We start from the raw sequence: 12,323 nt of genomic DNA, 5'->3' as shown, positions 1-12,323 counted from the left end.
CTAAGAGTTGGGAAAGATACAATAAAAAGTATTAGAAAAACTTTCTTGCTCTAGGCCCTGGACCATTTGAGAATAGTACTGACTGATTCTCTTCAGAGCCTGGGAAATCCTTCTGGAAGAATGAGGGAGCCTTCTTGAGCCACTGGGTTGTGAAGTAAACCCCTTTTATCTCCCCAGTAATCCATATTAGTCAGCCTCTGTTACTGAAACCACATTTGTTGACTATCTCCAGGAACATCGCATTGTTCATTTGAATGTAAGATTAAGTCTTATATTTCTTATTTAAGAAAATACTGCTAAAATGAATAAACAAACTAGATATTTACTAGTTTGACTTTAATAATGGAAATTCAAAGCCTAAAACTGAACATTGAACATGCTGCTAAGCATTATAATAATTCCATGACTGTGTCTTCATTTTTATCTGAATCTGGAAGACTTCACTTCCTGCTCTTAACCCATTCATCTTTCTCTCAATAGGTTCCTATGAGAAGCAACAGCCACAAGGCTCTGGTCGAAAAAAATTACTGTCTTCCACTATAAGTCCTCCACTAGAGATAACAGTGACAGAGGAACAAAGGAGACTCTTATCGTTAGTACCACCATGAGGTTGTGATGTTGCTAATGTACATTCTCTGGCCAGGGTATAAGCATAACTATTGTTGCTTATCTCAGTTGAGGCACTGAGACCAAGAGAGGTTACATGACTTGTTCAAGGTCATAACAAGTTTTAAGTGGTGGAGCAGGCACTCAGATGCAGGTCGTCTGACTCCAAATGCTGTTCTTTCCACTATATCACAGCTATTGAGTATAGGATAGAGTTTCCCTGATAATTTTTTCCAGCAGTTGGCTTAGAGTACTCTTACCATTTCTTGGAACGGTCAATATTTATGCTGTGCTGTTTCTGAAAGTGAAGTTACTGCAGTAATTGCTTCCATTCTGCTTTGCCTTGGTACATTCTAGATTCTTAGTTTTTGTTACCATAATCATACTGGGAAGAAAGTAAAACACCAGGCCACAAGGAGGGGGCAAATCATACAATGAGTCACAAGATAGGACATTTTCCTACTTCGGGGTGGCACAAATTATTGGAAATAAAAAAGAGAGAATTGTCTCTAAATTTATTTAAAGTTTGGGAATATGCCACTGCCAATAAATCTTTTTCCCTGGGGTATAATTTATCTTAGAGGCAGATCCATTTATTTACATTCCGTTAATTAGGACTTCTCAGTTCCTCCCGCTGTTAATTATCTCCCTGCTTTTAATGCTGATTCAAAACATTCTTAACCCTTTTATTTGTGCCAAAGGTCTTTAAGTGCCAGCAAGGAGAAGTTAGCAATTCCTCAGTGAAGAATAAAACATTTAGGAACAAGACATAGAAACAAATTGACATAGAAACAAATTGATTCTCTCAACGGAAAAGAGGAAAAAAAAAATGAAGGTTACTGTAATTCAAAAAGGAAATTTGATAATAAAATCTAAATAAACAACCATGAGTGTGAGAAGAATATTGTACGTTTTAAAGCTTTTGGCAGCTTTTGAGAAACTATCAAGCATTTGGAACTGATACTGAAATGTGAATGAAGTAATTCTTTTACATTTGAGGTTCTCTCTTTAGGTGTTACCACAAAAATCTGGAAGATCTGGGCCTTGAAATTATATTTCCAGACACTAGTGATTCTCTGGTCCTTGTAGGAAAAGTACCACTCTGTTTTGTGGAAAGAGAAGCCAGTGAACTTCGAAGAGGGAGATCTACTGTGACCAAGAGCATTGTGGAGGTAAGACACAGCTGCAAAAGCCGAGAAAACTGCTGAGTGCTAATAACCTCCTACTTTGTTCAGAAATTCTCTATATTCATCTTTTATTCAACAAGCATTTATGAAATAACCTGCTGGGTGCCAGGTGCCAGAGATTCAAAGATGAATTAGCTCAAGGTGAGGGAGAAGGACATTTAAATAATTATACTATAATGAAATTTGGCCAGCAGAGGTATGTTCAAAAGTGCTACGGAAATACAGAATATTTACTGTGCCCAGGAGGGTGGAGGTCAAGGAAACTATCACAGAAAAGCATTTGTTTTTTTGTTTGTTTGTTTGTTTCAGGAAAAGTCTTGTAGAACAGTAGGAGCCTGCCAAGTACACAAGAGGGGATAAGGTCATTCTAGACAGAATAACAGATATCAGAGACTTGAAGCAGATCCCGTGCTTAGGGAACTACCAGTACACATGGCTCGGATTAAGATACACACAAGGTAGTGGTGGGCCTAGATGAGGCTAGATAGGTTGTCGAGGCCAACTCATAAAGGGATTTACCATATTCAGCTGAATAGTTTGCATTTCATCCTGTAGGCAGCCAATGAAGAAGAGCAAAATACACTTTAGCACTGCATTTTAAATACTTTACTGACGTGTTTCGTTTTTTTAAAACAATTTATTTTGTATTTGTTGTCTTTTCTTTCCTCCTTTCCTGTTTTCTATTAGAGTTTTCTTTATTTCTCTTTTTTTCCCCTCTACTGGTTTAGAAGGGGAATTTTAGCTTGCATATATAACACAGTTTAAAGGTAATTTGTTCTTCTGTTCTCTTCATAAACCGTACACAAACCTTACCACCCTTTCTCTTGTACCACTTTTCTCCCATCTTCCATTTTGTTGCCTGTTTTAATTCCACCTTGTCTTTAATTCCCCTGGTAGACCTTAATTTTATAGTAAATGTTTATTTAGCTTAACCAAAATGTTTTCCATTCTTTGCTCACTATTGCTTCTTGCATCCTATTTATTCTTTGTGTTCAGTTTTCTTTTCACTGAAGTAAATCTCTTAAAAGTTCTTTTGTTAAGAGTCCATGAATAAAATATCTTTGAAAACATCTTTATTCCACCTTCACATTTGCATGATTGTCTAGCTAAAAGTAGAATTCCATTTTCTTATTTATTCCTCAAGCATTTCAAAAATATTCTATTACTTCTGACATTCTATTTTTGCTACTGAAGTCCATTGTCAATTTTATTATCATTGCTTTGTAGGTAACCTGATTTTGTCTCTGGTTGCTTTTAAGATTTCCCTGTCTTTGGTGGTCTGCCATTTCCCTATGATATATCTTTGTGTGGATTTATTTTGATTTCCTTCTTGAGATTCATCTTACATATTCAATTTGGAAAATATAGTTATTATCACTTCAAACATTGCTTCTTCCCCCCTTCTCTCTCTTGCCTCCTAGAAATGCTATCAGATGTCTACTGGACCTTATCATTCTATTCTCCATGTCTTTTGCCTTCTCTTTCATATTTCCCATGGTTTTATCTCTCTGTGATGTATTCTGGGAAATTTCCTCATTTATCTTCCAGTAAACTAAGTTCACTCTTCATCTACTGTTTAATTAGGTGTTTAACTTGTCCCCTGGGTTGTTTATTTCAATGACTATTATTTTTTTCCAGAAGTTTTATTTGGCTCTTTCTCAGATCTATCTGTTCGTTTTTCATGGTGTCCTTTTTTTATTCATTGTGGTTTCTTAACTCCGTCTTTAGCTCTTTCTGTTTGGAGCACAGGAAAATCCACATCAACTCAGTCTATCATTTTTTCCAGAAATCTGAATTACTTTAGCAATATTTAAAAATAAAAAGTAGAAGATAGATTTAGTGGATAAAGTGTGGGATACATGGATATAGGAAAGATTTGAGGTAGAGAGCAGTTGAGAGGCTAGTGCACTGGTGCAAGTAAGACAGTATGAAGATTTGACTAAGTCAGTAGCAATGGGAATGGAGAGGAGGGACATATTTGAAAGGTAGAATCAAGAGGACCCTGTGAGCAAGAGAGTATAAAAGAGATAAAGGAGAAAAGATAAGTGATGATTCTGAGGGTTCTCACTCAGATGACTAGAGGGATGGTGCCGTTGACAGAAAAAGGAAACAGGAGGAGAAGTACACCTGGCTAGGGAGTTAGATTATGAGCCTTAGTTTAGACACATTGAATGTGCCTTCAAATGGAGATGTCCAGTGGATGGACAGACTTTGAGATCTAGCACTTGGGAAAGAAGTCAGGGCTGTAGTATCTATTTGGGGGTTAACAGTATACAGTTGGCCCTTGAACAACATGGGTTTGAACTGTGCGGGTCCACTTATACTCGAATTTTTTTCAAAAAATACACACTACACTACTACAGGATCTGCGGTTGGTTGAATTCCCAGATGTGGAACCGCGTCTACGGAGGGCTGACTGTAAGGTTATACAAGGATTTTCTACCGCACAGAGGGTTGGTGCCCCTAACTCCTGTGTTGTTCAAGGGTCAACTGTATATATTTTGATAATATCAGAATCTGGAGAAGGGTCTAACAGACGTGCAGTTGTTCAGGGAGAATATGAAGAAAAAAAGAGAGCCAAGCATGGAGGCTGTGGAACACCAGCATTCAGGGTGTATATGTTTTGGCAAAGGTCCAGAAAGCTGCTGCTGAAAAGAAGAGACTGTAAAGGATGATTGAAAATATTTGGTCAGAGAAGGAGGAGGAAAACCAGGGAAAAGTAATATTGCCACAGCCAAGGGAAGTTTTAAGCAAGAAGGGAATGGTCAACAGTGGCGGGAGAGTAAAGCCTGAGGAGTTGGATTTGGCTGTCAGGGGACACTGCCTGCCTTGTGGAATCTGGTCCTAGGGGTGGGCAGGGGGTCAGGAGTGAGGGAAGGGAGAAAGGGGAGCTAAGGAGCCCTCTCTTTCCAGGACTTCGGCTACATACCAAAGAGATGGGGGCGACAGCTAAAGGTTAAGGGTGTCAGGAAGTGTGGGGCAGGACACAGGTGGAGGAAAGGTTTTTGTTTCTTTTCAGATGGGAGAGACTTGAGCATGTTTGTAGTCTAAGTGTGAGAAGACATTTGAGAGGAAGAGGCAGCTAACATGCCAGCTTTGGGATCATCTTGACTTTACCCTTCCCAGAATTGCCCTTTGATCAGACCACCTCTGCTTGGCTTTCAGCAGCGCTCTTTTCTCCCAACAGAGCTTATTTTCTCCAAGGCTCCTCCTCCAAATTGTCTTAAATCCAAGAGATAGGATCTGTTAGAATCTTTTATAGTAATTCAATCCTTAAGTATTTAACGAGAAAATTATAATGAAAACTTTTCCTAAAGTGACTTCAAAGAGTACTGGCAAGAAGTTTACCTCAAACTGAAACAAGGCTTATGGTTTCAGCAAGTCTTGATTATATTAAGTCAGGCTGATCAGGAGAGATTTTGTTGATTCTGAAAGAAGCTGGAACAGTTCTGGTATCTTGAAAAAGTGGTAGTTACTTGCATCTAGCAGTTGAAAGATCACTAAGACATCCTTCTGTAAAGTTCTATCCTCTAGCCTAATGAATGAGCCTTTTAAATATTAAATTATCTAGCATTAGTGTTCAATTTGAAATCGAACATTTGAAATATGAAATGAATAGAGAATAAGATCCGTTTCCCCTTCTCCACGCTTACAGACTGATGTTTTACAAGTCCCAGATACATAAGCACAAGAGAGAAGAGCAAAGAAGTTAGGTTTGATCTGTATCCACACTAAACTTTGTTAGTGGGCCAGGTACTATGAGACATCTTTCTATTTAGGTTTGTTTGGGGAAATATGTGGCTTTTAAAAAATACATAGTATCTACCAACTAGCTCTTGGTAACTGTGCTCATTTATAAGTATGGTGGACTAGTCTGTAAATGAGGCAGGGAAGAGAATTTTCTGTTTTGTTTTGAAGTTTTAAACTTTTAAATTCTTTTTATTTTTATTTTTTTAATTGGAGCATAACTGCTTTACAATGTTGTATTCTGCTGTACAATGAAATGAATCAGCTATATGTATACCTATATCCCCTCCCTCTTGGACCTCCCTCCCACCCCCCTCCCCCATCTAGGTCATCACAGAGCACCAAGCTGAGCTTCCTGTGCTCTATAGCATGTTCCCACTAGCTATCTGTTTTACGCATGGCAGTGTATATATGTCAATCCTAATCCCCCAATTTGTCCCACCCTCCGCTTCCCACCCCCCGTGTCCATATGTCCATTCTCTACATCTGTGTCTCGATTCCTGCCCTGCAGATAGATTCATCTGTACCATTTTCTTTTCTAGATTCCACATATATGTGTTAATATACAATATTTGTTTTCCTCTTTCTGGATTACTTCACTCTGTATGACAGACTTTAGGTCCATCCACATCTCTACAAATGACCCAATTTCGTTCCTTTCTATGGCTGAGTAATATTCCATTGTATATATATTCCACATCTTCCTTATCCATTCATCTGTTGTTGGACATTTCGGTTGTTTCCATGTCCTGGCTACGGTAAATAGTGCTGCAGTGAACTTCGGGGTACATGTGCCTTTTTCTTTTTTTTAAACATCTTCATTGGAGTATAATAGCTTTACAATGTTGTGTTAGTTTCTGCTGAATAACAAAGTGAATCAGCTGTATGTATACATATATCCCCATATCTCCTCCCTCTTGAGCCTCCCTCCCACCCTCCCTATCCCACCCTGCCCATTTTGAATTATGCTTCTCAGGGTATATGCCCAGCAATGGGATTGCTGGGTCATATGGTGATTCTATTTTTAGTTTTTTAAGGAACCTCCATACTGTTCTCCATAGTGGCTGTATCAATTTACATTCCCACCAACAGTGCAAGAGGGTTCCCTTTTCGCCACACCCTCTCCAGAATTTATTGTTTGTAGATTTTTTGATGATGGCCATTCTGACTGGTGTGAAGTGATACCTCATTGTAGTTTTTGTTTGTTTGTTTGTTTGTTTGCGGTACGCGGGCCTCTCACTGTTGTGGCCTCTCCCGTTGCGGAGCACAGGCTCGGGGCTCCGGACGCGCAGGCTCAGCGGCCATGGCTCACGGGCCCAGCCGCTCCGCGGCATATGGGATCTTCCCGGACTGGGGCACGAACCCGTGTCCCCTTCATCGGCAGGCGGACTCTTAACCACTGCGCCACCAGGGAAGCCCTCATTGTAGTTTTTTAAATTTACTTTTATTTATTAATTTTTGGCTGCGTTGGGTCTTTGTTGCTGCGTGCAGGCCTTCTCTAATTGCAGCGAGCAGGGGATACTCTTCATTGCAGTGCGCAGGCTTCTCATTGCAGTGGCTTCTCTAGTTGTGGAGCTCGGGCTCTAGGCATGCAGGCTTCAGTAGTTGTGGCTCGTGGGCTCTAGAGTGCAGGCTCAGTAGTTGTGGCACATCGCTCCATTGTGGGCTTAGTTGCTCCACGGCATGTGGGATCTTCCCGGACCAGGGCTCCAACCCGTGTCCCTTGCATTGGCAGGTGGATTCTTAACCACTGCGCCACTGGGCAAGTCCCTCATTGTCGTTTTGATTTGCATTTCTCTAATGATTAGTGATGTTGAGCAGCTTTTCATGTGCCTCTTGGCCATCTTTATGTTTTCTTTGGTGACATGTCTATTTAGGTCTTCTGCCCATTTTGGGATTGGGTTGTTTGTTTTTTTGATATTGAGCTCCATGTGCTGTCTGTATATTTTGGAGATTAATCCTTTGTGTGTTGCTTCATTTGCAAATATTTTCTCCCATTCTGAGGGTTGTCTTTTCGTCTTGTTTATGGTTTCCTTTGCTGTACAAAAGCTTTTAAGTTTAATTAGGTCTCCTTTGTTTATTTTTGTTTTTATTTTCATTACTCTAGGAGGTGGGTCAAAAGAGATCTTGCTGTGGTTTATGTCAGAGTGTTTTTCCTAAGTTTTCGGGAAGAGAACTCTCTGAGTCTGGTTTAAAAAGAAGTCTATCATGTTGTAATCTTAGGAAGCTAATTTTTTTTTTTTTTTTTTGCCGCACCGCTTGGCTTGTGGGATCTTAGTTCCCCAACCAGGGATTGAACCCAGGTCCCAGCAGTGAAAGCTCTGAGTCCTAACCACTGGATCACGAGGGTATTCCCAGGAAGCTAATTTATACATAGCCATTTCTAGGAGTAAAGAAATCCTGTGTTTTCTTATAAAGAAATTATTAAATATGCCATATCTCAGAACAGTTTTTAACCTCCAGAGGGTAAACAAATTAGTAGCACGAAATAGTGTCTGCTTTAAATTTCTTTAGTCCTTTTGTAAATATTAACATCTGCAGGGATGTTACTATTGAAAAGGCTACCCTAGGGACAGAGATATGCAAAGGAGGAGAAATTTCTCAACAAAATGCCTCAGAGAGTAAGCTTTTTGACCTGAAGGGAATTGTCACACACACACAAAATGCCTGTGGGAACTAAGTGACTACTTATTTTTATGATATTTAAACAAGTGTTATACTGAGTGCATAGTTGTATTGACCATTGTCGTGTATTTATTCTGTTTATGTGCAGTATTAAACATGTTCTAGCTAAGATTATAAATGCAAACAGAGAGCCTCTTAGTGAGAAACCTCCCTGCTATTCAGTTGAGTCATTAGGCTACCAGTTATATAACCTCATGAGTTGATGAGCTATCTCTGGAGAAAGCTTCAGTAGCTAAATACATTCTCCATTCAGTAAGAGTTCTTTCAGTTGTCTTGGTATTTCGTATTCAAAGTGCCTTACAACAAGTAAATTATTTGCATCTAGGTGCTATATTGCTGGAATTCTTTTCTTCAAGAGGCATATTTTAAAGAAGAAAATTGGAATACTTTGTAAATTATCAAAGGGCTATTATAACATAGCAATCGATTAATGCCTGTTTTCCTTTTTCTCCTCGTAGGAATTTATTCAAGAACAATTGGAGGTAAGCTTTTCTCTTATTTTGGGGTTTTACACAGAGACACCGCACACAGAAAGCTCCATTGTCCCACTTGCTTTTCCATTAACAAAGGATGTGTTTATGCATTAGCTACTCCAGACCACAGGAGGCATCCAAGGGACTTTGCCACTGACTGTCCAGAAGGTGTTGGCATCCCAAGCCTGCCATGGTAAGACTCTCAACACACTAGCTATTGAGTGCCTTTGCGTGCTGCGCGCTGGCAGGGTTCGGCAGTTATGAAAGAAGTAGAAGACACGATTATCACCTGCCTCTTGGAGGGTTCAGTTTGGATCAGGAAACAGTACACTAAAAATGAACCCGAAAAAATTACTTTTACAAAGCAAAATACCACCATATATATTGGACCATAATGCAGACTGACTTATATGAGTGGAGCAGTAACTGCATTTTTGAGTCAAGTTTTGAATGAGCTGTGGGACATGGATTCAGAGGAAGGGAGAGATTACTACAGGGGAGGAAATAGCCTGTGCAGAGATCCAAAGGCAGAAACAAATTAGTTATGTGAGGAGCAGCAAAGAATATCAGGAAATTAAGCTGGTGAGGAAGCACAGAAACCTAGAAGGTCACAGCAAAACCTTTAGACTTTATACAGAGGGCAAGAATCATTGAGGGTTCTCGAGTAGCGCAATTTGATAAAATACAGAAAACGGTATTGGAGGAACTTACTCTAGGGATGATGACAGCCACAGAATCCCCTGCAACTATCATTTGACCATGGTGGGGTGTCCACTCCAGACACCGTCCCTCCATTTGATCTCTCCCCATCAACCTTCTCCTCTCTTCACTTCCTGTCTTTTCTGGCTTTGTAACGTCAGTCGCTCATTAGTTTGCCTCCTGTAAATATCACAAACTCCTTCCCCCCTTTATCCTATCTTTACTCCTCATATTACTCCTTCCCCAATTTCATCATCTCTGCCTTCAAAGTGTATCTTAAATGTCTCCGATGTGATCGGTTTCCACTGCCGCCTCCCTAGTTCTTGCCACTGTTGAGTCCTCTGACTTAGTCTCCTCACATCTATTCTGGCTCCCCTTCAAGCCATTCTTCCCTCAACACCCAGAGGAATCTTTTTGAAACATTCCTCTGAGCACGTCATTCTTCTACCAAAAGCCTGACAATGACTACCCATTGCTCATAGGATGAACATTTTATTCTTTACCATGGCCTGCAGGGGTCTTCATGGTCCAGCCTCTGCCTGCCTCTCCAGTTTCTTCTCACATCCCTCTCCACCTTGCCCTTCACATTCCAGCCTGCTTCCTCGGTCTTGGTCTTGTGTGCTAAATTCTGCGCTTGCCTTTCTCCTCTGTCTGAAATGCCCTTCTGCTCATTCTTCAATTAGCCATGTTTTTCTTAACCTAAGATCTCAGATTAAATATCATTTTGTCAGGAAAGCCTTCCCTGAGCCTCCTAAACTGGGTTTGGTCTTCCGGTTATATATTCTTCGATATTCTATATTTTATAGTACTTATAATTTAAACTATTGTGTAAGTGTTTAATGTTTGTCTCACCTATTAGATTGTAAGCATCATGGGGGTGCAGGGCATCCATCTCATTCACTGCCTGGCATACCTCCAACACAGAGTATATACGTAATAAATATTTGTTGACTGAGTGAATTAATGTATGCATAAAGGCAGTTTCTGACCATATGAGAGTTTAGAGTAAGAAGATTATGCTAGAAATAGAAAAAAGCAGCAAATAAAATGGACACTGTAGGGAAACAATTAGAGATCTTGATAGATTAGATTGGCTCTGGATGAAAGACGACCTTGATGTCACAAACCTAAGACGTAGGCAAAAATATTGCTCTCGCCTCTTTGAAAAAACTCTGCAGGCAAAATCCTAACAAGTTAAGGGATGCCTGCTACAGGGATTAGACAGACAGTGACTCCATAAGGAAAAGCTGAGCGCAGGTCTGTCCTGAAGCCAATTTCAAGCAGTATTAAAGTCACATGAAAGGAGCCTCAGAACCACGTTGCTCTTCCCAGATATTTGGCTCTGACCCAGGGCCAGCACCGGTTTCCCACCGTACACACCATACCCTCTTGTTTCTGTCTCTTGTTTAGGGGCCATTAAGTTTAATGACGACCTGAGCCTAGAGGAGAGCTGTCGCCTTATTGAAGCTCTGTCCTGGTGCCAGCTGCCTTTCCAGTGTGCTCATGGCAGGCCCTCCATGCTGCCATTAGCTGACATTGACCACTTGGAGCAGGACAAACAGGTGGAGCAATGACTAACAGGAGACTAGCTCCTATTAACCGAATGTAATCTGTCTTAATCCTTTCCCAATTACGAGAGTTTTGAAAAATATGCATTGGAAGTTGTCTTGGAAGTCTCACCATTTCATCTTCTAGCTCAAATTCAAAATGGAGTTTAGGCTGAACTATCTCATTATACATATGATGCCTTTGTATTTTTTAAGTTTACCACATGTACAGACTGATGTATCCTGAACATTTGTTGCCTACGGGCTCTAGGTTTGATAAGATGCAGAAGTTCTCTCTGGGGCCACAGAAGGTTGGTAGAAACACAGCAAATTCACTGCTGGCAAATGTAGCCGAAACAGCCAGTTGCTTGATAGTACTTACTGGAAATGGTAGCCATCTCCAGGGATCTCTAGAGTAACGATTTGAGGACCTCCAGGCAGGAAACCAAGCTTAGGACATTTCACATTATGCTTTGGCCCTGACTGCTCAGCAGGCCAGGAACAATGATGTGGATAATGCAATAAAGGCACCGAGTGGTTTAAACTAAAGAGCATTTTCTGTCCTTGTTATAATCTTAAATGAAACAGAACGTGAGAGCATAATAGGAACGTCCACGTTGCCACTTTCCAAAATCTTTTATTTTGCTTACCTTTCCTGTCAAGGGCTATAAAGTCTTTTCTTGCATGGAGTTTTCAGGTACTAATGTTTTCTGACTCATCTAGTACATTTTACTCCATTAAGAACTTTTTGTTTCATATGACAGTGAAAAAAATGAAAAAAGTTTTGTCTCCATTCCCGAACAGATGTGCCTCTAGGCTGAGTTTTCAGTCCCATTTATCCTAAGGAAATCTATAATCTTTTCCCAATCCAGAAATTAGAAATCAGAACTGATTTGAGTAGCCACAATTAGGAAATACTTATATGCTCCTTGGCTTTTCATACTGCTAATTGGAGTTATTCTCTTTCTTCCCATAGATTAAACCCAATCTTGCTAAACTTCGCAGAATGGCTCAGGCCTGGCATCTCTTTGGAAAAGCAGAAGGATGTGATACAGGGCAAAGCCTGCAGGCATCTGCGCCTCCTTGTGAGCTGCCATGAGAACAGAATTATTGTCTCTAAGGAACCAAAGGGATGCTGACTGTAGGCCTCTGGGCAGAGACTGTGAGCAGCAGGCACTGGCAAGGTCTTGACTGAATAGGCCCAGGGCACCAATCAGCATCTCCACCTTCCCTGAGCAGATGATCCCTCCAGTTAAGTAGCCAGATGGAATTCAAACCTAAAGACAGTTCATTCATTGGCATCCATGGACACTGGAGGTTGCCCTATAATATCTACTTCTTGTAATTTATTTGGGGATAAAATCTAATGATTAATTGTT

At 40.4% G+C, this 12,323-nt stretch overlaps 2 protein-coding genes across 12 annotated transcripts in view; one reads left to right on the top strand and one right to left on the bottom strand.

Annotated features, from left to right (window-relative positions):
- EIF2B2 (eukaryotic translation initiation factor 2B subunit beta) overlaps nt 1-12,323 on the bottom strand; it is a 47,058-nt gene that overhangs the window by 17,288 nt on the left and 17,447 nt on the right. The gene's annotated exons all lie outside the window — the stretch shown is intronic.
- The window catches only part of MLH3 (mutL homolog 3), a 27,718-nt gene extending 15,395 nt beyond the window's left edge, over nt 1-12,323 (top strand). For 2 of the 9 annotated variants that reach the window (XM_022576528.3, XM_022576530.3), the window contains 6 exons: nt 481-592; nt 1,619-1,778; nt 8,684-8,707; nt 8,813-8,891; nt 10,808-10,959; nt 11,921-12,323. In XM_022576528.3, the coding sequence (XP_022432236.2) occupies nt 481-592; nt 1,619-1,778; nt 8,684-8,707; nt 8,813-8,891; nt 10,808-10,959; nt 11,921-12,043 (650 nt within the window). In that variant the 3' untranslated portion in view covers nt 12,044-12,323. Of the gene's footprint in view, nt 1-480; nt 610-1,618; nt 1,779-8,683; nt 8,712-8,812; nt 8,892-10,807; nt 10,960-11,920 lie in introns of those variants that run through there. The other 7 variants (XM_089907974.1, XR_016392219.1, XM_022576531.3 and 4 more) reach the window with 7 other exon arrangements.

Source organism: Delphinapterus leucas, chromosome 2, assembly GCF_059928025.1.
Source record: "Delphinapterus leucas isolate spDelLeu-1000000601 "Yukka" chromosome 2, BTC_Dleu_Yukka2, whole genome shotgun sequence".
Classification (NCBI taxonomy): Eukaryota; Metazoa; Chordata; class Mammalia; order Artiodactyla; family Monodontidae; genus Delphinapterus; species Delphinapterus leucas.
This window is presented reverse-complemented; position numbering and strand designations above follow the sequence as displayed.